At 40.3% G+C, this 27,046-nt stretch overlaps 1 protein-coding gene across 6 annotated transcripts in view; it reads right to left on the minus strand.

Moving 5' to 3' along the window:
- SLF2 (SMC5-SMC6 complex localization factor 2) overlaps window positions 1-25,476 on the minus strand; it is a 61,189-nt gene extending 35,713 nt beyond the window's left edge. For 3 of the 6 annotated variants that reach the window (XM_037739520.1, XM_017531235.2, XM_017531232.2), the window contains exons 1-9: window positions 24,511-24,953; window positions 21,737-21,780; window positions 20,481-21,214; window positions 19,348-19,405; window positions 8,011-8,996; window positions 6,968-7,038; window positions 3,869-3,991; window positions 3,305-3,472; window positions 2,229-2,331 (exon numbers count right to left, since the gene is read on the minus strand). In XM_037739520.1, the coding sequence (XP_037595448.1) occupies window positions 2,229-2,331; window positions 3,305-3,472; window positions 3,869-3,991; window positions 6,968-7,038; window positions 8,011-8,996; window positions 19,348-19,405; window positions 20,481-21,214; window positions 21,737-21,780; window positions 24,511-24,650 (2,427 nt within the window). In that variant the 5' untranslated portion in view covers window positions 24,651-24,953. Of the gene's footprint in view, window positions 1-2,228; window positions 2,332-3,304; window positions 3,473-3,868; window positions 3,992-6,967; window positions 7,039-8,010; window positions 8,997-19,347; window positions 19,406-20,480; window positions 21,215-21,736; window positions 21,781-24,260 lie in introns of those variants that run through there. The other 3 variants (XM_017531233.1, XM_017531234.2, XM_037739521.1) reach the window with 3 other exon arrangements.
- Between the last annotated feature and the right edge of the window lie 1,570 nt (window positions 25,477-27,046).

Genomic DNA, 27,046 nt, shown 5'->3' on the forward strand with positions numbered 1-27,046 from the left:
AAAAAAAAAAAAAAAAAAAAAGAAACGATATATACAGTTAGAGAATAATGAAGCCCTGGCGTAACAGTAAAGAAGTTTTGGGGGCTTTTCTGAGATGGGGTCTCGATGTGTTGCTCAGGCTGGAGTGCAATGGTGTGATTAGTTTTGAATTGTACTAAGTAGAAATCTGTAGGTTTTTTCAGATGGGTAAGAGTCTCACTGAAAACCGCTGGTAAGACAGGCCTTACCTGGAGCATGTGTCCATCCACTTTCGGTGGAGGTCAGGGGGCAGTGAAGGAACAATTTAGGAGTGACATTGACAAGCTACTCCTTTACTTGGATCTTACCTTAACAGCAAAACTTTCAATGACTTTATACTTTAAAAACGCAAACTTTCTCTCTCACCCTGGTACTCTCTCTACCTTACCCTACATTTTCTTCATAGCACTTATCTGACATAATACACTTATAAATGTGTACACACACACAAACTTGTTTATTGTCTATCGCCTCTATATTAGCATGTGGGCCTCATGAGATCAGAGACACTGATTTTCTTCATTGCTGTTCTCTCCAGTGACTGGCACAGCTGGCACTCAATATGCCAACTACATGAAACAATGAACGCAAGGCTGTACTGGAATATCTCTCCAGTTCTCACCAACTACGAGATTCCTTGAAATGCTCTTATAAAGCCCAGAGTAGAAACTCCATGTTTTTCCCACTTTCGCTTCATATATAATAGCTGTAGTTCTTTGATACCATCGATACTTTTTCCTTTTTGTTATAGGATTTCTGGGGCAAACACTCACATATTGTAAAGGACTCTTTTACAATATGATTCCTTTTTCCCGAATGTATATTTTTCATACATTTAGGATTTTATTAAAGTGGAACACTCAGTAACCTGAGAATAACTTTTTTTTTTTTTTAAATAGATGTGGTCTTGCTAAGTTGCCCAGGCTGCTCTCGAACTCCTGGTCTCAAGCAATCCTCCTGCCTTGGTATTCCAAAGTGCTAGAATTACAGGCATGAGCCACTGCCAAGAATAACTTGTCATTCATAATCGTTCTTGTCTTTGGAAGAAGGATAATTCCAATCTAACTGGGTAATTACTACAGTACTTGCTGAGACAGAAACTATTATACTGGAAAAAGCCCCTTCCATGCCCTCCCATACAAATGTCTTTTTTTTCAGAGACAGAGTTTCGCTCTATCCCCCAGGCTGGAATGCAGTGGCACAATTTTGGCTCACTGTAACCTCTACCTCTTGGGTTCAGGCAATTCTCCTGCCTCAGCCTCCTGAGTAGCTGTGATTACAGACACGCGCTACCACGCCTGGGTAATTTCTGTATTTTTAGTAGAGACAGGGTTTTGCCATGTTGGCCAGGCTGATCTCGAACTCCTGACCTCAAGTGATCTGCCTGCCTTGGCTTCCCAAAGTGCTGGGATTACAGGCATGAGCCACTGCACCCGGCCGTTACGAATGTCAAGAGTAAGAAACTTCTACGATGATCTGCATGAAGGTCCAAAGTATCTAGAGTTACACCAGGACTATACATTGCATCAGTGATAACCACTGATATTTTAAAAGTTACCAACTGAATTAACTTTCTTGAATTATCTTATCTTAAATTTAAGATAATTATTTAAGTGGATTTAAACGTTAAATATGAATGGGGAAAACAAACACTCAGTTCGATTTGTATCCAAAAAATAAAAACCTATACATATGACTGGGGAAATATTAGTATACAATTAAAATTCTGAAAATATATATAGGTACGGCCATAAACATGAAAAAAAAAGTTAGGGAGGGGTGGGGCAAAAACCAGAAAGTTAAAAAGAAATGTAGGCATGTAAGCATTAGAAGGCTCCTTCTAAAACTAACTATAATAGAGATTTACCAGTGTGATGAAGGGTTCAGGCACCTGATCATCATCCAGGTGAATAAATATTTAATTTCTTCAATCAATTCAAGGAGCAATTAGGTCTGATTCTGATCAGGAATCAGACCTAATAAGAGGATTAGGAAACACGGACTGTCCTGTACAACTATCCACATTCTCACTTCCTTTATAATCTCTTTACATTGACTCTTTTTGCCACATTCTAAGCCACTGACATCAGGAGTTTGATGTGCTACATTAATTTTTTCTACAGTAATGTGGAAATAAAACTATATGTAAAAGTTTTTTACTTAGAAATATAGTAGGGAGGCAACTATAAGCCTCCAAACATTCCTCTTACCCGAAACAGCCACTTTAACACAGGTACAGGACACTGGACATAGTGATAAGCAGACGTAAGGAAACCTTGTGTTGTCAAAAAAATCTGATCTGTTTTTCCTGATCTGAAAAAATAAAGTAAAATCAACATGACTATTAACTTCATGGCAAAGTACTTCCATCACCACCACCACATCTGACATAATCAGGGAAGTGAGCAAGCAAACCATCTTCAGTCCATGGAGGTGGGCTCTACACCAATATGGATGAGTTACTCATAAAATAAACTCAACTGATGGCCTAAAGCTGATCCCATCTGTTGGCCTGGCTCCACATTTAACTGGCGGATAAAGCTACATTTGCTGGTAGTGTTGAGAGAGAGCCTATCAAGTCTGAGACTGGGTAAGTACTTCAAAATATTGGCACCAGAACTGATGTGATCTCCCCAGACCTCAGGTATTGCGCACTGAGAGAAATTAGATCAGTTTGGGCACTATGGTAGAGATTACTAGTTGCACACCTCAGCATCTACTTTTGCCTTTTTTCTTGGTGACTGAACCCTGATTTGTAGCTGCAAACACAGGCCTCCTGAAATAAACATCACTCTTTGGCTTCCCTTGTAGCCAAGTGTGGCCATATTGACTAAATTCTATCAACCTAACCTAGTGTGTGGAAATGTTGTGTGGAATTTCTGGGAATTTGAACATAAAGACTGGAGCTCTGAGCTATTAGAAGCTAGGTGCTAAGAACGGTGGAAAAGAAAGATTATATGGTAAAACCAGCACTCCAGCCCTGGACTTCCTACTTTTATATTTCTTTCAAATATACTTCTTGTTTAAACCACTGTTATTTTGATAGTCACTGTTATTATATACTAAACTTAATCCTAATTATTAAAGTCATGCAATATGTCAAACAACTATCCTACACTGCTTCCTATAATTAAAGAAGAAAACATAAAGCTCAATAGTAATAAGAGGATTAGGAAACTTGATAGGTCATAATAGAAATTAACTTTTTAGAAGATTACATGAGTCAGAAGTCTTTTAGAGTAACATTTTATACATGTAAAAGTAAAATGTCTATTTTTCTACTTACTTAAGAATAAGTTTTTCTACAGCACTTTGTCCGATAAAACCAGAGTCTCTTAAATCCAAGGTATACTGATTGAAAATTTTTCCAGAATTCAGGAAGTTAAATATTTCTTCACCTGGATGATGATCAGGAATAGCATCAATTGTAACTGAAAATTTCTTTAAAAATTCCCTGAAACATTAAAAAAAAGTCAATCAATACCAAATTGCAACACTACATATAGTTTTGTATTCACAAGCTGGGTGCAAAGAAAACTATTTTTTAAAGCAGTGTTAATCCCAAAGTAGAAGACTAGCATGAGAAAAGTATGCTTTGCTTCTTCCACTTTTTGTAGTTGTTAGTCAAAAGCCACTAATTGTGTCTGTGTGAAAAGAAACAGTAACTAGGAGAAAAAATAAAAGATGTAACTTGGCCCTAACATTTGCCTTTCAAACCCATCACAGACAGATTAGAAACCCATCAAAGACTATTCACTTACAGCCATCAATTGACTGTTTATTTTACAAAAACAAAACTAAAAAATGTAAAAACTTAATAGGGTAAAATACATTATGAAAAATGCTGTACCTGTGCTCTTCTAAGAGGCCATCCTCATCATCTGTACTGTCTTCTTCTCCAATTCTGAGTGGGGATTTAATGCCTCGGCCTTGCCTTATGTCTTCTTGTAGTTGCTTCTGCAGTTCATCTAGCCTGAGAATTGGAAAGAATGTTCTAAGTTTACTCTAAAAAAATTTTAAAAGTCTTTATATCTAAAAGCAGCACAAAGAAAACCCTTAGTATGACAAATTTTGTTATACTATAGGTCAAATTATGTGTTCCAAATACATCATGATATATAATTTTCTCTTTCTTTCTTTCTTTCTTTCTTCCTTGGAGAATATACCAAGTAAATGATACACAATTTTCACAAAAACAGATGTATTTTAGGTGCTAGGCTTTTACCCAGTTACCAGTGTGGCATTAGAATAGTGTTCCTAAAGCTAGAACTTCAAGAATGATCTGTCCAAACCATTTAGAGAATGGAAAGGAAAATGGCAAAGAGTAAACATCACTAATTTGATTATCCTCTCTAAGCTTTAAAGTTCATTTGCCTTCTAGATGCCCAACAACCTGATAATGTTAACTAGGCTTTCTAGCAGCAGTAGTTGTGGCTGTCATCATCATCACCACAACACCTAACACTTACTAAGCACTTAACATGTGACAGGCACTGTACTAAGGGCTTTATATATTAGCTCTTTTAACTCTCACAACAACCCCATATAGTAGTTTATTACCCATTTTATAGATAAGGAAACAGATACTAGAAAAGCAAAGTAACTTGCAAGAGCTTGTAATGCAAAAATGTGGGATTCATAGCAAGAGAGTCTAGCTCCAGAGTCCTTACTTATACTGCCTCTCCAAGATTAAGTTATTTTAAACAAGGTTCTTAGCCCCAGCCTTACACAGTAGATAAGTACAGCTGAAGAGTAAATAACTAGTAAATGTACTGTTCTATCATTACAGAAAAGGGTCAATCATTTGATTTAACTAGTACCCTGTCTTTCATTTGTGAAGTGCTTGATTTTAAAGGAGGAACTTCAGATTTCGTATCATAGATCATATGAATTCATGAAATGGTTAAAGAATTTTACAATACAGATAAGTTCTCTAATTAAATTCAGAGATGGGGAAGCTTTTGAACTATTAATCATCTGCAAAATTCCTAAAGTTATCTACTTATCAAGTTTGAGACATGTAGCACATACCAACTTTTATGTAATGAAGTCAGCTGAGCTGTTAGTGAAGTTCTCCAGGCTGTTCAAGGATATTCTTTGAATTAATAAGGAATATATTTTTCCTCTCTTATTAGCAAAACCTGACCATAAAGTCACATAAATTTCATTAAGATCATTACAAGCCTCAGCTTTCTGATATCTCCCTCTCATGCATGTGCATGTGTGTGGGGGAGGTGTTCATCATAATTCTAAACTTCTTTCTCAAGAGTAACTTGATAGAAATATTTAGAAATACTTCAGAAAATTCTACCTGTGTGAACAAACCCTTCCCGCACCAAACAACCCAATTAAAAACAGGCACAAAATTGGAAAACAGGTTTCTCCAAAGAAGTTATACAAATGGCCAAAAAGCACATGAAAAGATGTTAATATTATTAGCCACCAGGGAAGGCAAACCAAACAATAGGGATACCACTTTACTATTAGGATGGCTATTATCAAAACAAACAAATGAAAAACAAAGAAAAAAATAACATGTTGGCTAAGATGTGGAGACACTGGAACCCTTATTCATTGTCGGTGCAGGTGTGCAGTGGTGCAGCCATTGTGAAAAACTGTGGTGGTTCCTCAAAAATTTAAATGGAATTACCATAGAATCCAGTAAGTCCGCTTACATGTATATGCCTAACAGAATTCAAAGGAGAGACTTGAAGAAATATTTGTATACCCATGTTCATAGCAGCATTATTCTCAGTAGCCAAAAAGTGGAAGCAATCCAAAGGTCCACTGATAGATGAGGAAAAAAATGTGTATATACATAATACAATGAAATAATCAGCTTTAAAAAGAATGGGAATTCTGACACATGCTACAATATGAATGAACTCTGAAGATACTGTCCTAAATGAAATAAGACAGTCATAAAAGGACAAATATAATACCACTTATATTTTAGGTACCTAAAACAGTCAATTTCATAGACAAAGTAGAAGGGTAGTTGCTGAAGGTGGGAGGAAGGGGAGAATGGGGAGTTATTGTTTCATGGGTATGGAGTTTCAGTTTGGAAAGATGAAAAGTTGTGCAGCTAGATGGTGGTAACAGTTGTACAACATATAACTATACTTAATGCCACTAAACTGTACATGTAAAATTGTTTAAAATGGTAAATTTTATATGTATTTTCCATAAAAAAACACACACACAAAATTCTACCCATGCTTTTGATCAAGAATTTCAGCTATGATACTAGTTGTAATAAACAGAAGGAATTTATATCATTAGTTAGTGCAGTATAATATAAAAACCTGGATCTTTTGATCCAGTCTATGAACAAGAAAGCCCATCTTATTTTTTTTTTTTTTTTTGAGATGGGGTCTCATTCTGTCACCCAGCCTGGAGTGCAGAGGTACAATCACAGCTCACTGCAGCCTTGATTTCCTTGGGATCAGGTGATCCTCCCACCTCAGCCTGTGTGGTTGCTGGGACCACAGGCGTGTGGCACCATGTCTGGCCAATTTTTGTATTTTTTGTAGAGATGGGGTTTCAACATGTTGCCCAGGCTGGTTTCAAACTCTGCCTTGGCCTCCTAAAGTACTGGATTATGTTAGTAATCCAACACACCTGGCCTCTTTTTTTTTTTCATTTGAGATTGAGTCTCGCTCTGCCACCCAGGCTGGAGTGAAGTGGCACCATCACGACTCACTGCAGCCTTGAACTCCTGGACTCAAGTAATCTTCCTGCCTGGGTCTCCCAAGTGGTGTGATTACAGGTGGGAGCCCCTGTGTCCGGCCAACATATCTTACTCTAACACAGTTGACAACAGAACTATCAAAATGATACTAGCCTAAAATGCATGCTAATTTCTCATGATTTTTAAAAAAGGTAAATTAAAAGTAAGCCACACAAGCAGAATGTTAAATTTAGCAAATTAATCTTTATGCTAACAAACCTTTGTGTGTCTTCCATCTCCTTCACTAGACGCTCTAAGGTATTTGTGTAAGTTCCAGAATGAACAGGTTCCTAAAAGAAGAAGAAAATTTAGAAATACTTTACTACATGTCTCAGTAGAACTGGGATGTTTTAAGTAATTAAGGATAGTAAAGACTATTTTCTATTTCTATAATCTGGGACAGGATAACACCTTTCTTAAAGGATAATTTTCACCATCATGCTTTAAATCTATTATTTTGCATTGCAAACAATTAGATTTTACTACCTATTAGGAAAGTACTTATAAAACCCTGCTAACTTTGAGATCTGACTGCAAACACTTAAGAATTCTGTGGCTACCTTGTCTTTACTTTCAAATTCGATTTTAGTAGAAGCAAACTACTAATTTTTAGGTGTTACCATGGACTATTAACACCTTCCCCACCAAATTTTACAGACATCCTAGAATTCAGCTTATTCCCAAGATAGAATGAAGCACTTTATAAATAAAATTGCACACCACAATCAACAACATTTCTACACTCTACCTTCATTTACAGATGTGGTCTCCAAAGCAGGGGGTGTGCAAGGTGATCCATTGGGGTGCAGGAAGAAAATAATAGAACTTCTATTTATATGGAACTTCTATAGAAACTCCAGTAGAACTTAGTCTATAGTAACTTCTACATAACTTCTATAGGAAAATAGTTATTTTTTTCTTCTTCTTCCTTTTAAATTCTGTTTTTGCATATGCTTTAGAAAGTACACAGTATTATAGTGGTAAATATATATAATCTAAAGGTATACACATATGTTGGGGTACATGCTCAAAAATTGTTTACTCACAGAAGTGTGTGTGATCGAAAGAGTTTGGAGACCACTGATTCACAGTAATAAAACTAAAGATAATGAAAACTCATTTACCAAACAAGAATTACTCCATTTTCAGTCCAATTATCGGTTACAGTAAACATTAAGTTTTAAAGTAAGTTCCAATAATCCACCCCTTTCACTAATCATCTTTCCCTCTTCAAGTAAAGATAAATGTCACGAACTACTTACTGCATAGTCTGATGACTGGGATCTAAGCCCCTTGGAAAGAGCAGGAGGCTTTCCTGTAGTTGCAGGAGTCTGATTGAAGTTCAAAGCCATTATTTCTTCCAGTGATTTTAATGTTTCCTCTTCCTCATCACTGTCTAGGTTGTAACCTAAACTTTCTTCATCACTATCAAAATCACCCCTTAGTTTTCTTTTCAGTGCATTGCTACCCGCATTAGAATTTCCTGAACTCTCTTTTTCTGAAGGGGCTTTATCTGAAGGTGCCGGAGGGCTTGGGATACATGACACAACTTCCAAAGCAGCTGGGGGAGACTTTGTAGAAGTGCCATATTCTGAGCGCAAAGATCCCCCAGAAAATTTCCCTGAAGATACATTAGAATCGGCCTTATTAGTCTTTGCTTTGTGTTCCCTGTGTTTGGTGGATTCTGTAGAATGCCCAGAACATTCTTTAGATGAGGAACGCTCTTTATCTTTTTTAGAAACTGGAGGAGTACAATTTTTAGCATTTAATGGCACCCGAGAGGAACCAGCACTTGGAACATGGGAAAGTAAAGGTAGTTTTGTCTCCTTTGATGTTATGGAGCTAGCGGTTTTATTTTTCTGAAGGTTGCTAGCTTTTTTAATTGCAGACTTTTCCTGAGGTAAAGGTAAGTGGGGTTTCTGCATCTTAGTCTCTTTGGTACTAGCCATTCGGATTTGGTCACTATTCCTGGAAGAATGGTGGCCAGAATTTGAAGGTGCCAAGCCTGCAGAAGAGCAATCAGTTTCATAATTCGGTTCCTTGGATATGTCTTCTAAGCGCAACACATCACCAGGTGTCTTCAGTGCAATATGTCTTATAAATTTTTCTTTCTGATGTGGTCCCTCAGGACGCTTCTCAAGGAAGGACTCTTTTGCTTTTGGTGTCATAGATTCTCTTGTGCTTTTCAGATCTGAGTCCACAGAGTTCCTTTTTCTTTTGTCAGGGAATTTATTCTGCTTAGAGCCTGCTAAAATTTAATTTTTGTTAGATTAGTGAAAAATATACTTTCCAACTTTAGTAAAGTTTATTCAGTGAGTATCTAGAACACCCAAATGAAATGTTTAAAATTCTAAGTATTAAGGCTGAGATTAGTCACCACATATGGAATAAAGAAAAAGAAAATATGTTATTTATCAACTGGATAAATACTGGTGTTCAAGAAATTTAAAACTAATGACAAATTCTCATTTTCATTCCAAAGCTATGAAAAGTTTACGATCTTAACAGAATTAAAGTTGCCACTCCCTCAAACAAACAACTGCATATCTGTACCAAGTTAAGGATTCCATAGGCACTTTCCGTCAAATAGAAATTATTTTAAACCTAGGACTACCTGGTTGCAGAAATGTAATACTTCTAAATTTAAAACACATATAGGATAAGTAGTTGAAGGCAGATAAATGTGAATTTCTCATTAAAAAAAAAAAATCACGTTGGGTCCCAATGCAGTATGACTGGTGTACTTACAAAAGGGAAAATCTGAAGACAAAGACAGACATGCACAGAGGGAATATAAAGGGAAAATACACAAGGAAAAGGTGCTGTGTGACTGGAGTCATGCAGCTGTAAGTCAAGAAGTGCTAAAGATTGCAGGTGAACACCAGAAGCCAGAACAGGTAAGGAAGTATTTTCCCCTAGAGTTGCCAGAGACATCATGACCCTATTTGTTAGGGTCACAGCAAGGCAAGCCCATAGATCCCCTTCCTGTTCTCCCCTGCTAAGCCGAGCTCATAACAAAAACAAGTCTCAAGCCTTGTAAACAGGGTACCTAGGTTACAGGATGTGGTCACACCCAGCTCTTGAACCCAGGATGTGACCTAATTAAGTAGAATGTTGGCCCCTGAGAACCAAGATACGGTTTTTCTTAGAATAACACCTCGCTACCTGCAACCCCCCTATATAACCCCCATAGTCTGTAAGCCAGGCTCCTGCCTTCACTGCCTGTGATGAGGCAGCCAGCCTGGCAGGTGGAAATAAACTTGCTAAATCTGACCCTAGGTCTGCCTCTCCATCCTTTTGGTCAACCTTGCATTTTGGTGCTGAAACCTGGGACGGGAGTAGGTGCTGGCTGCTCTTTCTCTCTCTCTCTCTCTCTTCCCCCCGCTAGCCTCCCCATTCCGAACCCCTTTCCAGACCCAGGAGGGAAACCCCAGACCTCCATTGGCAACTGCGGTTATCTCATCCAAATCATCACCTCCCAGCAGTAAGCTGAATAGAGGTTTTGCCTCTGTTCGGGTTTCTTGACTGTTCGTTTTCTGTCCGAAAGTTCCAGCGCTAGGCTGAGGACACCCTTCCAGCCCCAGGGACCTCAGTCCTGTCACCTTGGGGACGCCTAATTCGACAGTGACTGTTTCGAATTCACTGTCTCAGGTAGAGAAAACAGGGCAGAGAACGCTCTCTCCTGTCTTCCTTCTCCTCGGCAGCCTCCTCCTCCTCTTCCGGTCTTTCACTATGGGGTCCAGACAGTTCATTCCATCTAAGACTACCCCCTTAGGATGCCTCCTCCGAAATTTGGACACCCTTGGTCCCTGGTCTGAAGTCAGGCCCAAGAAGATTAATTTTCTATTGTAATATGGCCTGGCCCCAATATAAATTAGATAATGGTTCTCAGGGGCCTGGGAATGGTATTTTCGATTTCAATATTCTCCGGGACCTTGACAATTTCGGTCTGGTAAATGGTCTGAGGTTCTCTATGTTCAGGCTTTCTTTACTCTCTGGAACCGCCTGCTCTCTGTTAGTCCTGCTCTACTTTCCAAATCCCCCTCGCCCACTCAAAACCTGACTCAACCCCTCCCACAGAGTGGGGGATGATGCGTCCTCTTTCCATCCAGCTGACCTCCCTCCTCCTAGCCAACGCCCCGAGCCTCCATCAGGACACCCTGGGCCTCTGCCTTATGCCCCAACTCCAGCTCTCCTCTTGTCCTCTCCTCTCTCCAATCCCCCTGCTTCTGACTCTGACTCCTCTCCATCTCTAGCCCACACCTGCTCCAGGACCTGGTATCCCCCGCAGCCAGCTCCCTTACTCCCCTTAGAGAAGTGGCAGGGATGGAAGGCATTGTCTGTGTTCATGTCCCCTTCTCTCTATCTGATCTCTCCCAAATCAAAAAGCGTCTCGAGTCCTTCTCCTCCAATCCAGACACTTACGTCAAAGAATTTAAATATCTTACCCAGTCTTATGAACTCACTTGGCATAATCTCTATATTATCCTCTCTTCTACCCTCCTTCCAAAAAAGAAGGAAAGAGTGTGGCTCACAGCCCAAGCACCTGTTGACAATCTTCATTGGCAAAATCCTACTAAGCCTGTAGGAGCCGCCACCATTCAGGGAAAAGCCAGCCTAGGAATACCAGCCCACAGATCCAGGCCAAGAGTCCCATAACCATATAAGTACTTGCCTTATTGAAGGCCTTAACAAAGCTGCCCATAAGGCTATGAATTTTGAAAAACTCAAGTTTCCCAAAAGGGAGACAAAAATCCTGCCCAGTTTCTTTCCCACCTTACAAAGGCCCTCCAAAAATACACCTGTGTTAATCCTACCATCAAGAAGCCACCATAGTTCTTAACACTCATTTTATCTCCTATTCTGCTCCAGACATCTGACGAAACTCAAAAAGGCTGAAGATGGCCCTCAAACCCCACAAAAAGACCTCCTTAACCTGGCCTTCAAGGTCTTCAATAACAGGGATAAACGAAGTAAAACAGACAAGGCCCAAAGAGATCGTGCTAAATACCAGCTTCTATCAGCAGCCATTTGCCAAACTGAACAGCCTGGCTACGGCACCCAGGGGCACAAAAGAGCCTATAGCAGTACACCTCCGAGGGCATGTTTCAAGGGCAGCAAGGAAAGCCATTAGGTGCAGGCATGTCCCAAGCCACAGGCGCCAAAAAGCCCTTGCCCCGTCTGCCAGCAGACAGGCCACTGGAAGTCTGATTGCCCTCTCAACAGGCAGACAGAAAAGCCTGTACCTCCAACCCGTAACCCCTTCACCAAGACAAAAGGTGAAGAATCGCTTGCACTCCCACAGCTCCTTGGCTTAGCCGCTGAAGACTGACGGGGCCCAGGGTCCCTGGCCCCATCCACCATCACTGTATCGGAGCCCAGGGTAATTCTGTCAGTAGCAGGTAAGCCAATCTTTTTTTTCAATCAATATCAAGGTCACCTACTCGGCTTTACTTAAATTTTCAGGACGAACTCATCCCTCACAGGTCTCAGTTGTAGAGGTTGATGGACTTATCTTGAACCCACCAAACCCCTCACTTGCTCCCTATCTAATACCATTTTCTCACACCCTTTCCTTATCATGCCTCGATGTCCTCCTCCCATTCAAGGCAAGAACCCGCATCACTAATGGTCCTCTTATTTACCAACTCCTCCAAGCTGCACAACTCCCAGCTAAGGCAGGAGTTATACACCTCCAAGGACACCAAACAGGATCCGATAAAATCTCAAGAGCAAACAGAAAAGCAGATGAGGCAGCAAAAGAAGCCTCTCTTTCCTCTGCCCCTGCCCCTCTCCTCATCACCCCTACAACCTAACCCCAGTATTCCCCCACTGAGAAAGCTTCATGTTACAGCCAGGAACCTCCTTCCAAGGGAACTGGATAGTCAAAAATAAAAAACTCATCCTCCCTCAAGAATAAACCAGGGAAAATCTAACATCTCTTATCAGTGCCTGCCCCCTGTACCTTCTCCTTCGCCCTTACTTCTCTTCCCCTACCTATTTATCACACTAAAAGTCTTACCTACTTCTTGCTCATCTGCAGAAAGAGTTTAACTATCCATAGGACTCTATCAGCCACCTCATAAACCCTCTAAAAGAGGCCACCTCCCCATACAACCCCTATCAACTCCTTCCCCCAGATACAGACTCCAATTCTTCCTCAAGGTCCTAACTCTTTTAACAGTCAGTCAGCCCCACTGCCTCTGCTCTCCCAAAGTCCCACAACCCTCCACACCCCAAAACTTGGCTAAGCCCCCTTATGTGTTACCTTTTCCAACAAACATATACGTGTAGGCAGCATCCCTCCCTCCGCCTGTGGCTCAACTCAAACCATCTCCCATTCCTCTTCCCATACCTCACTCCAAGTAAATTATTCAGCTTCCCCTGAAGCTAATGGCCTCTTTAACCAGCCCCTCCGCATTACTTCCTCTACTGCCTCTCAACATGGAAACCCCTTCCCCAGACAGGAGCTCTCAAAGGGGTCTCTCTCTCCTCCTCACTCTAGGTTACTAAAGCTGGACCCTCCAAACAAGGAAGCTACACACTCCAACACCTATTTTCAATCCACTTGTCTGTTTACATTAACACCTTGGGCATCTTGTTCCTCTGTGAATCCACAACCTACTTGTCTCCCTACCAACTAGACAGGTACTTGCACCCTAGTCTACCTTACCAACATTAACCTTGTCAAGCCAAACCGAAAAGGTCCCTGTCCCTGCAACACCACACACCTGCCCCGCTCCGAAAAAAAACAATACTGCTCACTCCCTTATTAGTAGCCATTAAAGTCACAACTAGTGTCAGGTTAGAAGCAGGAAGCCTAAGAACCTCATTATCATATTTCCAGTCACTCTCCCAAACTTCCAATTGTCACTTAAAAAAAGTTAGCAAACTCCAGCACTCACCTCCAAAAGCAACTAGGCTGTTTAACAGCAGACACGCTACAAAAACCACAGAGGCCTAGATCTCTTCACTGCTGAAAAAGGAAGTCTCTGACTCTTTTTAAATAAAAAATGCTGTTTCTACCTCAATAAATCTAGGTTAGTACAAAATGCTATCAAAAAGCTCAAAGACCAAACCCAGAAACAAAACCAAAAACAATTCTTCTGCCTGGCCCTCCTGGCCCGGTTGGTGTCTCAGCTCCTGGGCCCCTTGGCTGCTTCCCCTCCTCGGCCCTGCTATAACTCTTCCTCCTCTTGGTCTTTGGCCCTTGCCTCTTATGCCTTTTCACCCAATTTTTGCAGAATCAATCACAAGCTTTTACCTGCGGCACAATGCGAGACATGATGGTGTTCTAGGACTACCAACTTGCAAGCCAGCCTCACCCCAACCAGCGTCCCTACTCAGCATGAAGTAGCTAGAAACAAATGGCGCCCCTTTTCCCTTTCTTTTATATATAACAAAAGGCTGGAATGTTAGGGTCACAGCAAGGCAAGCCCATAGACCTCCTCCCCACTCTCCCCTGCTAAGCCGAGCTCATAACAAAAACAGCCTCAAGCCTTGTAAACAGGGCACCTAGGTTCCAGGATGTGGTCGAACCCGGCTCTCTAACCCAGGGTGTTGACCAATTAAGTAGAATGTTGGCCCCTGAGAACCAAGATGAGATTTTTCTTAGAAGAGCACCTGGCTACCTGCAAGCCCCCTATATAACTCCCATAGTCTGTAAGCCAGGTCGCTGCCTTCACTGTCTGTGGTGAGGTAGCCAGCCTGGCAGGTTGAAAGAAACTTGCTAAGCCTGATCCTGGGTCTGCCTCTCCATCCTTTTGGACAGCCTTACACTATCGATACCCTGATTTCAAACTTCTAGCTTCCAGAACTGTGAAACAATAATTTCTGTTGTTTTAAGCCACCCTGGTTTTGGTACTTTTTCATGGCAGCTCTAGGAAACTAATACAAGCTATGTTTATCATTGCCCCACCCAGAAATACTTTAATAACACATACATTTGAGTGAACCAGTTTTTAAAAATTCATATTGTGGGCTGAGCAAGGTGGGTCACGCCTGTAAACCCAGCATTTTGGGAGGCCGAGGCAAGCAGATCACTTGAGGTCAGGAATTCAAGACCAGCCTGGCCAATATGGCAAAACCCCATCTCTACTGAAAATACAAAAATTAGCCAGCCGTGACCACTGTGCCTGTAGTCCCAGCTACTTGGGAAGCCAAGGCAGGACAATTGCTTAAACCTGGGAGGTAGAGGTTGCACTGAGCCCAGGTCATGCCACTGCACTCCAGCCTGGGCAACAGAGTGAGACTCTGTGTCCAAAAAAAAAAAGAAAAAAAAAAATTACTATTTTGTCTGGTGCCGTGGTGTGTGCCTATATAGTCCCAGCTGCTCAGGGGGCTGAGGTGGGAAGATAACTTGAGCCCAGGAGTTCAAGACCAGCCTAGGTACCGAAGCAAGACTCCACCTCAAAAAAACAAAACAAAAATCAAACAAAAAATTCACTATTTGTGAATCAATATTCCCTAAATCAGATTTTCTGCACATCGATAGATGTCTCCACTCCCCAAGAGTTTGCTTTAAAAGCTCAGAACAGCTGGGTGCAGTGGTTCATGCCTGTAACACCAGAACTTTGGGAGGCCGAGGTGGAAGTTCTTGAGCTCAGGCAAAACCCCACCTCTCCAAAAAACATAACCCCATCAATCTCTTCTCTACTTAGAACATTTCTTATCTTTTGGCCATGTCCGGTGGCTCACACCTATAATCCCAGCACTTTGGAGGCTGAGATGGGAGGACCACTTGAGCTCAGGAGTTCGAGACCAGCCTAGGCAACATGGCGAAACACTGTTTCTACAAAAAATACAAAACTTAGCTGGTGTGGTGGCATGGGCCTGTATTCCCACCTACTAGGGAGGCTGAGGTGGGATGACTGCTTGAGCCCCATAAGCCTACAGTGAGCTGTAATCATGCCATTGCACTCCAGCCTGGGTACCAGAGTGAGACCCTGTGTCAAAATAAATAAGTAAAATAAAGCCCCCCAAAACCAAACTTGAGAGTTAGGCAATTATTATTTGTATAGGTTGATCAATATATAATCTGGAAAATTTAATGTATAAAAATGAAATTAATAAACAAATACATAAAGAAATGTTCTTTTAGGCCGGGCGCGGTGGCTCAAGCCTGTAATCCCAGCACTTTGGGAGGCCGAGGCGGGTGGATCACGAGGTCAAGAGATTGAGACCATCCTGGTCAACATGGTGAAACCCCGTCTCTACTAAAAATACAAAAAATTAGCTGGGCATGGTGGCACGTGCCTGTAATCCTAGCTACTCAGGAGGTTGAGGCAGGAGAATTGCCTGAGCCCAGGAGGCGGAGGTTGCAGTGAGCCGAGATCGCACCATTGCACTCCAGCCTGGGTAACAAGAGCGAAACTCCGTCTCAAAAAAAAAAAAAGAAATGTTCTTTTATAGATATCTCCCATTGCCTGAAGAAATCATTCCATCCCATTCAGTTTTCTGGGGTCAAATGTCTTATAAAAAAGGACAGGGGTCACAGGATGAGAAATTAAATGACTAAACCAAAGAGAAGATCTGGGGTACTGATTACTATACTTTTAAGTATGGGATTACAAAAAAAAAGAGCGACAGAGCTGCCAGTATGAGTTTTGTTTGGTTTTTCTAGAGAAGTCAGATAATTTAAATAAAACTAGAAATGAGGAGAAATTCCTGATTTGCTCAGGAATTATCCAGGGTTCCTCCAGGAGGAGACAAACACTGCTTGTGGAAGATGCTTAGGACAAGTCAGCTTATTAAGAGGTTTCATCAGCTAGAATTAGAGAAAAGTGAATTGGTACTGCAGGTAGGATCCCCTTTAGCAAGCCCTTCAGGTCAGGTGATTAATTGCAAAATTTTCATAATTCTCTTTGTATCCTTTGTTCAGCCTGTAGAGAATATTTGTTTTACAGTTTTTCAAATATTTCAAATATACTAATACATAAAATACTCATATGACAGAGGGATTGAGTTGTAAAAAGATTAAAAAACAAAAAAGGCTGGGCATGGTGGCAATTGTCCATAATCCCAGCACTTCAGGAGGCTGAGGCAGGAGGACTGCTTGAGCCCAGGAGTTCAATGCTGCATTGAGCTATTGCACCACTGCATTCCAGCCTAGAAGACAGTGAGACTCCATCTCAAGAAAAAGGAAAAATCCAATGGCCATTTATAGGTGACTGGTTATTAATCAGTTATGAAATGTACTAGCAATGGACTAAATTTCACCTCAGAAGTCAGCCAAAAGACAGGGCCAAAGGTCTACTGCTAGAAGGCCAAAGGGCCAAATCCCTATTCTACCATTACTTCTGAAGTCCCTGAACTCATATGTGATTAATGACTGTGTGATTACGTACATCACCATGACAATTGATAAGTGGAATAATAAGATGAACACGACATACCATTTATTTACTTATTTATTTATTTAGACCAAGTCTTGCTCTGTCACCCAGACTGGAGTGCAGTGGTACCATCTTGGCTCATTGCAACCTCCACCTTCCAGATTAAAGCGATTCTCCTGCCTTAGCCTCCTGAGTAGCTGGGAATACAGGTGTGGACCTCCATGCCCAGCTAATTTTTGTATTTTTAGTAGAGATAAGGTTTCACCATGTTGGCCAGGCTGGTCTCAAACTCTTGACCTCAGGTGATCCTCCTGCCTCAGCCTCCCAAAGTGCTGGGATTATAGGAGTGAGCCCCTGTGCCTGGCCTGGATTTTTAATAACTTTGCTATCAGACACAATAAGCATTCTTCATGCTATCTAGAGTGAAATATCCCCTTGTCCTTTATATGTTGAAATTCTGTTGATGTTAGTTGACTGACGTATAAATGTATATTTATTTAAGCATATAATGCTATAATTATTATGAAATACATGCAAAAATATTAGTAATAAAAATGTAAGGGAAGGCAACCATCATAAATCAGCCTCTAAAAATATGTAGAAAGCATCTTTTCCACGTAGAACTCAAAAATTTTGCTATGTGGGATTATATAAATGAAACTGCTTCAGCCACCATGAATGAAATTTGTAAATCCAGGAAATGAAAAGATTTTTTAAAATCTTAAATCAGAGAAAAAAACCAAAGGAATAATGTGGCAGCCACACCACCAGAAGCAGGCCCTTATACAAAGTAATATTTTGTTCTTATATTAGCTTTGGTGCAAAGTGATCATGTATTTAGTATTACAAATGTGCAAGGCAGCGAGTACAGAAGCAATCTCCTGGCTGAGAAATTCCTGTTCTTCCACAACAATGTCAAAATTCACCAAAATTTGGTCATAAAATCAGCAACATTATGAAAATCAAATAAACAAAAAACACATACAATTTTAGATTTACTCTTATATCCTAGAAGTTCGTTCTATGATGGTAAAATACGGTTTCAGCCTTGGCTCAAGATTGATTTTACTAGTCGAGAGTGCTTAGTCAAAATGCAATGCACCTCTAAAATATAAATAAAATGAAGTAGTAGATGAAACCTGAAGAAGGAGTTAGAACTCTCTCTCTGTACTTCCATTTCTAAAAGTAAACCACTGTATAAAGTTATGAGAATCAAATGAATTAAAAGCACATAAAATGGCATAGCACACTATAAGCACTTAATAAAAGTCAGCTATTATCATGTCCAATATATTTTACTGAATCTGAGAATTTGTCTGTTTTTCAAAATGTATAGTCATATCAGGAAGAAAATCTGATACACTAGACTATTAACTGTTGTTAGTTGTGGAGACCTTTCATTTCTTTTTGCAAACTTCTGCAGTGTTTGATTTTTTAATCTTCTATTTTCTAGTAAAATAAAATGTACTGAATTAACAGTAGGTTTGTTAAAAGTACAAACTAATGTCATGTAGATATCCCTGAAATTTAATATTAAAAAGGGATCCTTGTATTTGAAATATTAGAAAACACTGTTTTGGATCATGGTAACAGTTTCAACCTTATACAAAGCATCCTCAAGATAGTATCAAGACCTCAGTCTACGACTCCAAGATTATAATATTATGTTTCTTGATGTAGCCAAGGATTCAGAAAGAGACAACACTGAATACCAGTATGAGAAACATACTGTTAGGAACTCTTGAAGAAGGTAGAGAGAAGATTCAAGACAGATAACAAATTATACATACTAGGCCAGGTGTGGTGTGGCTCATACCTGTAATCCCAGTACTTTGGGAGGCTGAGGCAGGAGAATCACATGAGCCCAGGAGTTTGAGACCAGCCTGGGCAACACGGCAAAACCTCATCTCTACAAAAATACAAGAAACTATCCAGGCATGGTGGCCCACATCTGTAGTCCCAGCTACTCAGGAAGCTGAGGTGGGACAATCACTTGAGCCCACCAGGTTAAGGATTACAGTGAATCGTGATCATGCCACTGCATCCCAGCCTGGGTGACAGAGTGAGACCCTGCCTTAAAAACAAACCCGAATTATAAGTACTAAATTCAGGGACCATTCTTTTTAAATATAATTTACCAAACTCTTAATATGAGACACTGAATTCATCCCCAAGAAGGGAACTGCATATTTAAACAAATTTGTTTTAAAAAGCCATTAAGATGAAAATTTATTTAGAAATTCAGAAATTTAATTTTGGTTTTACCTGAAGTAGGTTCCCATGAATCAGAAGAGGATCTTTTTCTTGAGAGATGTCCATTTTCCTATGAGCAAAATGAGATAAAATTAATTAAGTGTTGGGGACAGTAAAGAACGTGAAGGCATTCTTCCTAATATTTAAACACAGATTTCTAGATTGAATAAAGCAAGGACCCATATTTGGAGGTAAAGCCTAGTGTCTATAATAAAACATTTAAAGATCTTAAGGTTTTTATCATAAAAATTAAGGATATTTATATCACAAAAATGTGAAAATATAAAAAGGAACTCAGTTTTTTATAATGCTGCTTTACATGTTTATATCAACAATTCAAGACTAATATTATATTAGAACATTGCATTTTTGAGACAGGGTCTCACTCTGTCACCCAGGCTGGAGTAGAAAGGTGTGATCAAGCTCACTGCAACCTTTTCCCGGGCTTAAGCGAGCCTCCCACCTCAGCCTCCTAAGTAGCTAGGACAACAGGTGCATGCCACCATGACTGTTTTTATTTTTTTAATTTTAAATTTTTAGTAGAGCCAAGGTCTCCCTATGTTGCTCTCGCTGGTCTCAAACTCCTGAGCTCAAGCAATCCTTCCACCTCAGCCTCCCAAAGTGCAGGAAGCAGGAGGATTGCTTGCAGCCAGGAGTTCAAGAACAGACTGGGCGATATAGGAAAACCCTGTTTCTACAAAAAATAAAAAAATTAGTCAGGTATGGTGGCATATGCCTTTACTCTCAGCTATTTGGGAAGCTGAGGTGAGAGCATCATTTGAGCCTAGGAGTTTGAGACTACAATGAGACATGATCTTGCCACAGCCCTCCAGCATGGGTGACAGGGCAAGACTGTCTACACATAAATAAGACTATACTTGCCTTTAAAAAGAAGCTTACTTTTCTGCCTAAAAAAGATCTTCGTTCTTGGTCTAAAAAATTTAAGGATAAGAAACACTGCTTTACTGAGTTCAGTGAAGGGCATGGAGGAAACCTAGTGAAACCAGCTTCTACACAAATTGCGTATAAGTATTTCCTTAAGGAAAGACATCAATGTGATGTAACAACTCTTATATATTTTAAAATTTAGTATTCTAAATATGATATAGCAGTAGCAACGCTAATTCAATAATTACTGCACATACCACGTTTGAAAGATTAGTCTTTCTAGGTATGATGTCATTCTGTTTACTTTGTTCCTGCCTTGGTTTGTATTTTCTTTCTATACTAGAAGATTTAAAGGAAAGATTGCTTGTTTCTGAGAAAGAATTTTCAGAGTTGATTCTCTGCTCCATTTGCTCCTTTCTCAACTTCTTTAGTTCTCGTTCTCTGCAGTAAGAAGCTAGTGACAACTGGAATTTAGCTCCCAATGGGCTTTCTCCTGGGTGGTGCCTGGACAGGCTGCTCCTGCTGCTGAGACTTCTGGAGGTGTTCTTGAAGATGTCAGCTTCTGCCACTGTGGTCTGCTTTTTGGAGTCTGCATTGGTTTTGCCTCGATCTCTATCATTCTTCTCCCTATTTTCATGAATGAACAGTGATTTCCTTCTCTCTGGGGATCGATGTTTTTTCTTTAGTGACTTCATCTCCTTTGGCAAGCGATATGAAGAAGGAACATAGATATTTGCTCCTTTGGCTAAATATTTGGAGGCTAGTGACACACAAGGCCGACGTGACTCATGCACACCACGATCTTTACGGTGCTCTTTAACACCTTTCATGAAAGCTTCGATAATAGGGCTCTTTTCTGGTGCCATCCTTTTGGGTTTAGATTTTTTTGGTGAGGACAGTTTCCTTTCAAACTGCTCTGTCCCAGTGATGGACAATCTACTTCCTCCATATTTGATGTTTGATTTTTGTGGTGAATCCAACATGTGTCTGTCTAAATAGCCAATTAAAACACATACAAATTGCATGTTACTAAAAATATTTAATATTTATCTCAATTATTAATGTTTAAAATACTAAATTAAACTACACTAATGTTACCACAAAAATTTTCAAACCAATAACTTGGATAATGATACACACTTTATTGGGGGGTATAAGAGAAATTAAGACAGGATCTATTTGTTAAAAGCCTTACTTTCATAAAGCTCTCTTTTGGTACATCATATAGACTCCCTATGGCTCTATAAATTACTGTATTAGAGAGTAAAAATAGTATACATTAAGAACATTAAATTTTTGACTAGAGTAATATTTTAAACATATGAAAACATAACAGCAAAAAGACTTTCCTCATATTTAGAACTTGCTTATCCTTGTAAAAAAAAAAAAACTGTATCTTCATATTTTCAATTTTACATTTACTAAAATAGCTTAGAGTAGGTTTTAAAGTTGAATCTGTCTCTCTCCTCACCCCCAAAATAGCCTACAAAAATTGTACCAATAGTGTACATACCTTGTTTTGAAGCTGGTTTGAAGAAATCTATAATTGACTGCTTCCTGAAAATAAAAGCATAATATGGCATCATATAAGCAAATATTAAAACCTCCATAATTCAGATTAAATGGAGAAAGAGTTATAAAATAAAGGCTGGATTTCACTATTCAGTTTAACTAATAAAGTTTTGACAATGATAATAATGCTTTGCTAAGCTGTTCATTTAAAAAACTGAAATTATAACGCATCACTTCCTATAGGAGTTCATTTATAAAAATACAACTGAAGTTTATATTATTTATAGTAAATAGAAAAGACAGGCATGTAGACCCAAGGAATTAGTACAGAGTGCTTCTTATGACTGAAACGCTCACTGCTACATGGTAGAATGCAACAACTTGGGTATAAGCATTTGAACCTACTCTCTCCAGACATTCATATAAAATAACTACTTAGTATCTAAGCACAGCTGCATTTTAAAATTTAGAAAAGCTAAAACAAAACAAAACTCAATAGATGTATGCCAAATGAATAATGAGGATTCTAAAATGGAATAAAACCCGAACAGACTCTCATAACAAAAGTAGAACAATACTGTAGATGGTAGAATGGCAATATGGGTGATTTGGCTGATCTAGGGAGCCAGGTGAAGAGGAGTTCGCTGGACAAAGAAAATAAAAGTACTGAACTTATGCTACCCTCTTTATACATTACTTTAAGATGTTAATCTCAGTAACAGTAGAAATTAGAATGAGTTGTAATAATTAATTTCAAATTCTTAATTTTCTAACAAAAAATCTTAAGATATTTACAAAAATAACTCATTGCTTGGGAAAAACACAGGAGAAAAGGAGGAAAGTTAACAAGAATAACAAAAACCAAATTAATTTTTAAGGATTTCTGTACCCTAAAGACTGGATTTCACTGTCTGGTTTAATCAAGTTCCGATACTGGCAGTAAGGCTAAAGTGAAATAGAAACCCATTATCAGAATTTGTATTCTGATTTGTTCACTGTATTTAGAGTTGTCAGCTGCAAAAAGGGGGATGTTATGATACGCTGAGCAAAAAATTAACTTTCTGGTAAATTTTGTTAAAACGTATCATTTTACTGAAAGAGAATAAGTGATAGACTACTGGTTTCCCTGAATATTTATCCACTATGAGGTTGGCAAGTTCAGTAAAAACTCCAACAATCCAAGTTTCTGGAAGTTTAATAAGCTTCCTGTACACTTTACTGGTCACATTAGAAAAGCAATGTACATCTTCAATGGTTTACCAAGTCCTTCATGTTTTTTTGAGATATTGGTATAAAAGGTAAGTGCTTATGAGATGAATATGAGCGACAGGCTATGAAAGAAGATATGCATTTGTTTACATAAATTATACTAGGCAAATTAACTCCACCAGAGTTAAGGAAGAAACTGTTGGAGGTTCAGCAAAGGTGAGAAGGATGATGCCTTGTTATCGACTGAAGAGAGATAGGAAGGGACCCAGAAGCAGCTAATTTGTTGCAAACAAGATACTTCGTAATACATTTTACTAAATGTAACACTGTATCTCTTCCCTAAAATATTGTACCTCAGACTCCTTTTTGATTAATATACCAGATAGAGAAAAAATGGTTTTGGGTAAAACATACAAGAAACCTGTAAAATAACCATGAATGCAACTTTCAAGAGGTACATTCTCTAAGTTCCTATGCACACAAATGTCCACTGCTTATTTAATAATTGGCTAAGAAAACCATAATTATAACAGCTTCACAAACCCTTATCTGAACCTTCTGGGGCCAAATGTGTTTTAAAATTCTGAATTTATCTGATTTTCGGAAGGGGATAACTTGGATATATTATGAAAAGTTCCCAGTGGGGTCTGGTGCTGCAATCTGTAATCAAACTCATTGATATTTCTCCAGCAAAACACGAATACTTACGCTTAATGGGATAAAGACCATAAACAGCCTTACATTAGTTCTGGTCAGGTCTGGCTGCCATATAAGATGTGGTGCCAAACTTACTGAAAACGTTTGGTTTTCATAGCTTTCCGGCTCTCAGAATTAAGATAAGGGCTTGTGAACCTGTACCACAGCATGAGAACATGAATATTGTTAAAACTTGTTACGATTTAACTTAAAATAAAAGACAGCACCAAGTTCGTAAGGAATTTAAACATGTTTTATTGTCAGAGGACTCATTAGATGAAACTCCCCATCTTATTACATAGCTCCCGCAAAATCTTTACAAAAAAATTGGCCTCTTGGAGAGGTGTGAAGTTACTGAAAGAGAAAACACGTCACATTTCAAATCTCTAAGTTCTTTTAAGTATGAATTTGCGTGCACACTGGGCTACAAAGTAATTCGTGGAAGGGATTCCCCTCATCACAGGTTACATAATTTCACCCACAACATAGAAAAGGTTTATATTACTAAACCACTAGCATCAGTAGAACTGACAACGTACAGAAAACGACCTAAATATGCATTAAGCAGTTAGGGTCCCGGGTCAAACACTCGCAAAGGAAAAAAATCACATTCATTCTACCTAAGGCGGGTTCTCCGTAGCCGTCCAGGTGGTGATCACTAGACCAAGAGCAGCTGCCCAACTACAGAGAAGCAAACTCCAACACCCAGAAGCCCCCGCGCGGAGGCGGGGCGGGGGTTTGCCAGGCCCCCAAACGCCAACGCCTGAACTCGCGGAGGATGGCGGGAACTGGAAGAGCGGCGGTCTGCAGTCCTCCCCTCCTACCCTTGCCCCCACGACCCGGCCCCTTCTCAACCCCTCTGCACGGTACCTGTCCCCAGGACTCTCTGTTCTCTTTCCCGCTGCAGCAGGGACGGTACTACCGGGTCTCAGATGGCAGCGCGGGGGCGACGACCCCGGGGCTGGGGATGAGGGGAAACCTGGCCTAGCGGGCATGCAGCGCCTTGTCATGTCGGCGCCGCTGGCGACGGCGGCATGAGCCGTAGCTGGATAAGTTGGGTGCGTGGTTGCCGTCTTGCTGCTGGGACTTGGGGAGGCTGTCGGAGCAGAGGTGGGCGGCACCCCCTTCTATCTTCATGGCGGTTCTCTCTTCGGAAGTGACTCCGGTGTGAGCGGGAAGGAACCTGAGGATCAGTAAGGGGCGGGTCTTACTTCATGAGTCACGTCGTGATTGGGTGGTGCCGCGGTCATTTCGGTGGTGGCGCAATAGGAAGCCGTAGCCTCTCTGGAGAAGGCGGGGCTTGGGGACGGGGGAGGAAGAAAACTCTCCCTCCCACCCCGTCACATGCACCGGGGGCGCGCGCCTCCGGTCGGGGCCGCCTCGGCCTTGGCGGGCGCGCGGGGGCGGAAAGAGGCGGGCGGCTGCTGGCACTGCGACAACTGACGACACCAGCCTGGTTGAAGGCAAGGGGTGAGGGTTTGCTATAGCAAACCGGAGCCCGGCAGCTGCCGTCGGTGAGGGTAGCCATCACTTGGGTTTCCTGTGTCACACAGTGGTGTGTTAGAAATCCCCAGCTGTTCATTACATCGTCTCTTTAACATCTTAGGCCAAAGTGCCATAATACTGTCACAATTTCCTGGGGGATCTGCACAGCGCAATACGAAGACTTGTCCATTCTACGAGGGTTCTTGTTAAGTGTCAGCGGTAGATTTTTTTTTTTCTCTTTAAGAAGAAAAAAACTCAAAAAACTCCATTGGAATAAAGACAGTTTTTAATCCACAAAAGCATTTCGTTTCTCATGAGTTACCCATGAAATCTGCAGCCAGCTTCCTTGGAGATTTTTTTTTTTTTTTTTTTTTTTTTTTTTTTTGAGACGGAGTTTCACTCTTGTTACCCAGGCTGGAGTGCAATGGCGCGATCTCGGCTCACCGCAACCTCCGCCTCCTGGGTTCAGGCAATTCTCCTGCCTCAGCCTCCTGAGTAGCTGGGATTACAGGCATGCACCACCATGCCCAGCTAATTTTTTGTATTTTTAGTAGAGACGGGGTTTCACCATGTTGACCAGGATGGTCTCGATCTCTTGACCTCGTGATCCACCCGCCTCGGCCTCCCAAAGTGCTGGGATTACAGGCTTGAGCCACCGCGCCCGGCCTATCCTTGGAGATTTTTTAAAGGAACACAAGGTCAGCTTTTAATTTTGCATGTTAAGCGTGGGCAGCATAGATGAGTAAAAGCTGCCCTCAATCTCCAGACCTCCTTTGTAAAGGGCTTGTGCTCTGGAGGCTGTTAGCCAGGGTTTTCCTTATAAACCGAGAGACTGTCAGAGTATCTCTGAATTTCAGCCTCCACATCTGTAAAATGGGCATTTTACTCACTTTTCTGGGTAATTGTAAACCGTAAAAGAATAAAGCAGTGTACACTGCACAGTTCAGATTTTCTCATGTAACAGGTACTGAGCAAATTATAGTTCCCTTTCTTCCAGATAAATCGTTACAGTGAATTTTACTTCTTACAAAATCTTCCAGGACTGGTCAAATACTGTTGCAATAACTGTTAACCAAAGTATCAATCTCAAGATATCCAAGCTTTAATTGACAGAGTTGTTTAATCAGTTGGCTGGAACAAAATCTTAAATGATATAAAATAATTTGGACAGGTCTTTCAAGTTTATTATATAGAAATTGAACTGTTGGCCTGGTACAGTCGCTCACGTCTGTAATCCCGGCAGTTTGGGAGGCCAAGACAGGTGGATAGCTTGAGCCCAGGAGCTGGAGACTAGCCTGGACAACATAGCAAGACCCCGTCTCAAAAATACATAAATAAATTAATTAAAATTATGAAAAACGAAATTGAACTGTTTTGGTCACTAAGCATGCTGGATTGACTCCAAGTTCACCTCCTTTTCCCTTCCCCTTTAGTCCCCAGGAGAAAGAATTAATAAGCAATAAAGTGGCCCACAAGCTGGCAAAGTAGAGGGTCAAAGGTAAACAGTGAACATACAGGTCTCTCATTCACCCAAAAAGCACATATGCACAGCTGTATACTAGGTAGTGGTGGTGCAAGAAGAGAAATGCCAAAATAGAGGATACTTTTCTGCTCCTGACAGCTGAGAATTTACTATATCTAACGTTTTTTACATACAAATGAACATAATAGATGCTTAAAATGTGTTGAATGACTCACACATTTGTTTTTACATGTATTATTTCCTATCTCTTGATTTAGTGCTTTCTGTTGGATGTTTTTACACTAGGAAGTTTCTGTACTACAACAGAGCATATCTACAAAACATTTAATCCAATTCATTTCATTGCATGCCTAATCGATAAAGAGAAATGCATAAAGACACATTCTGCATGATCATGTAGTTGCTTTTCTTGGATTATAGCACTTGAATCTTCTAGCC

Source organism: Cebus imitator, unplaced genomic scaffold (assembly GCF_001604975.1).
Source record: "Cebus imitator isolate Cc_AM_T3 unplaced genomic scaffold, Cebus_imitator-1.0 Scaffold71, whole genome shotgun sequence".
NCBI lineage: Eukaryota > Metazoa > Chordata > Mammalia > Primates > Cebidae > Cebus > Cebus imitator.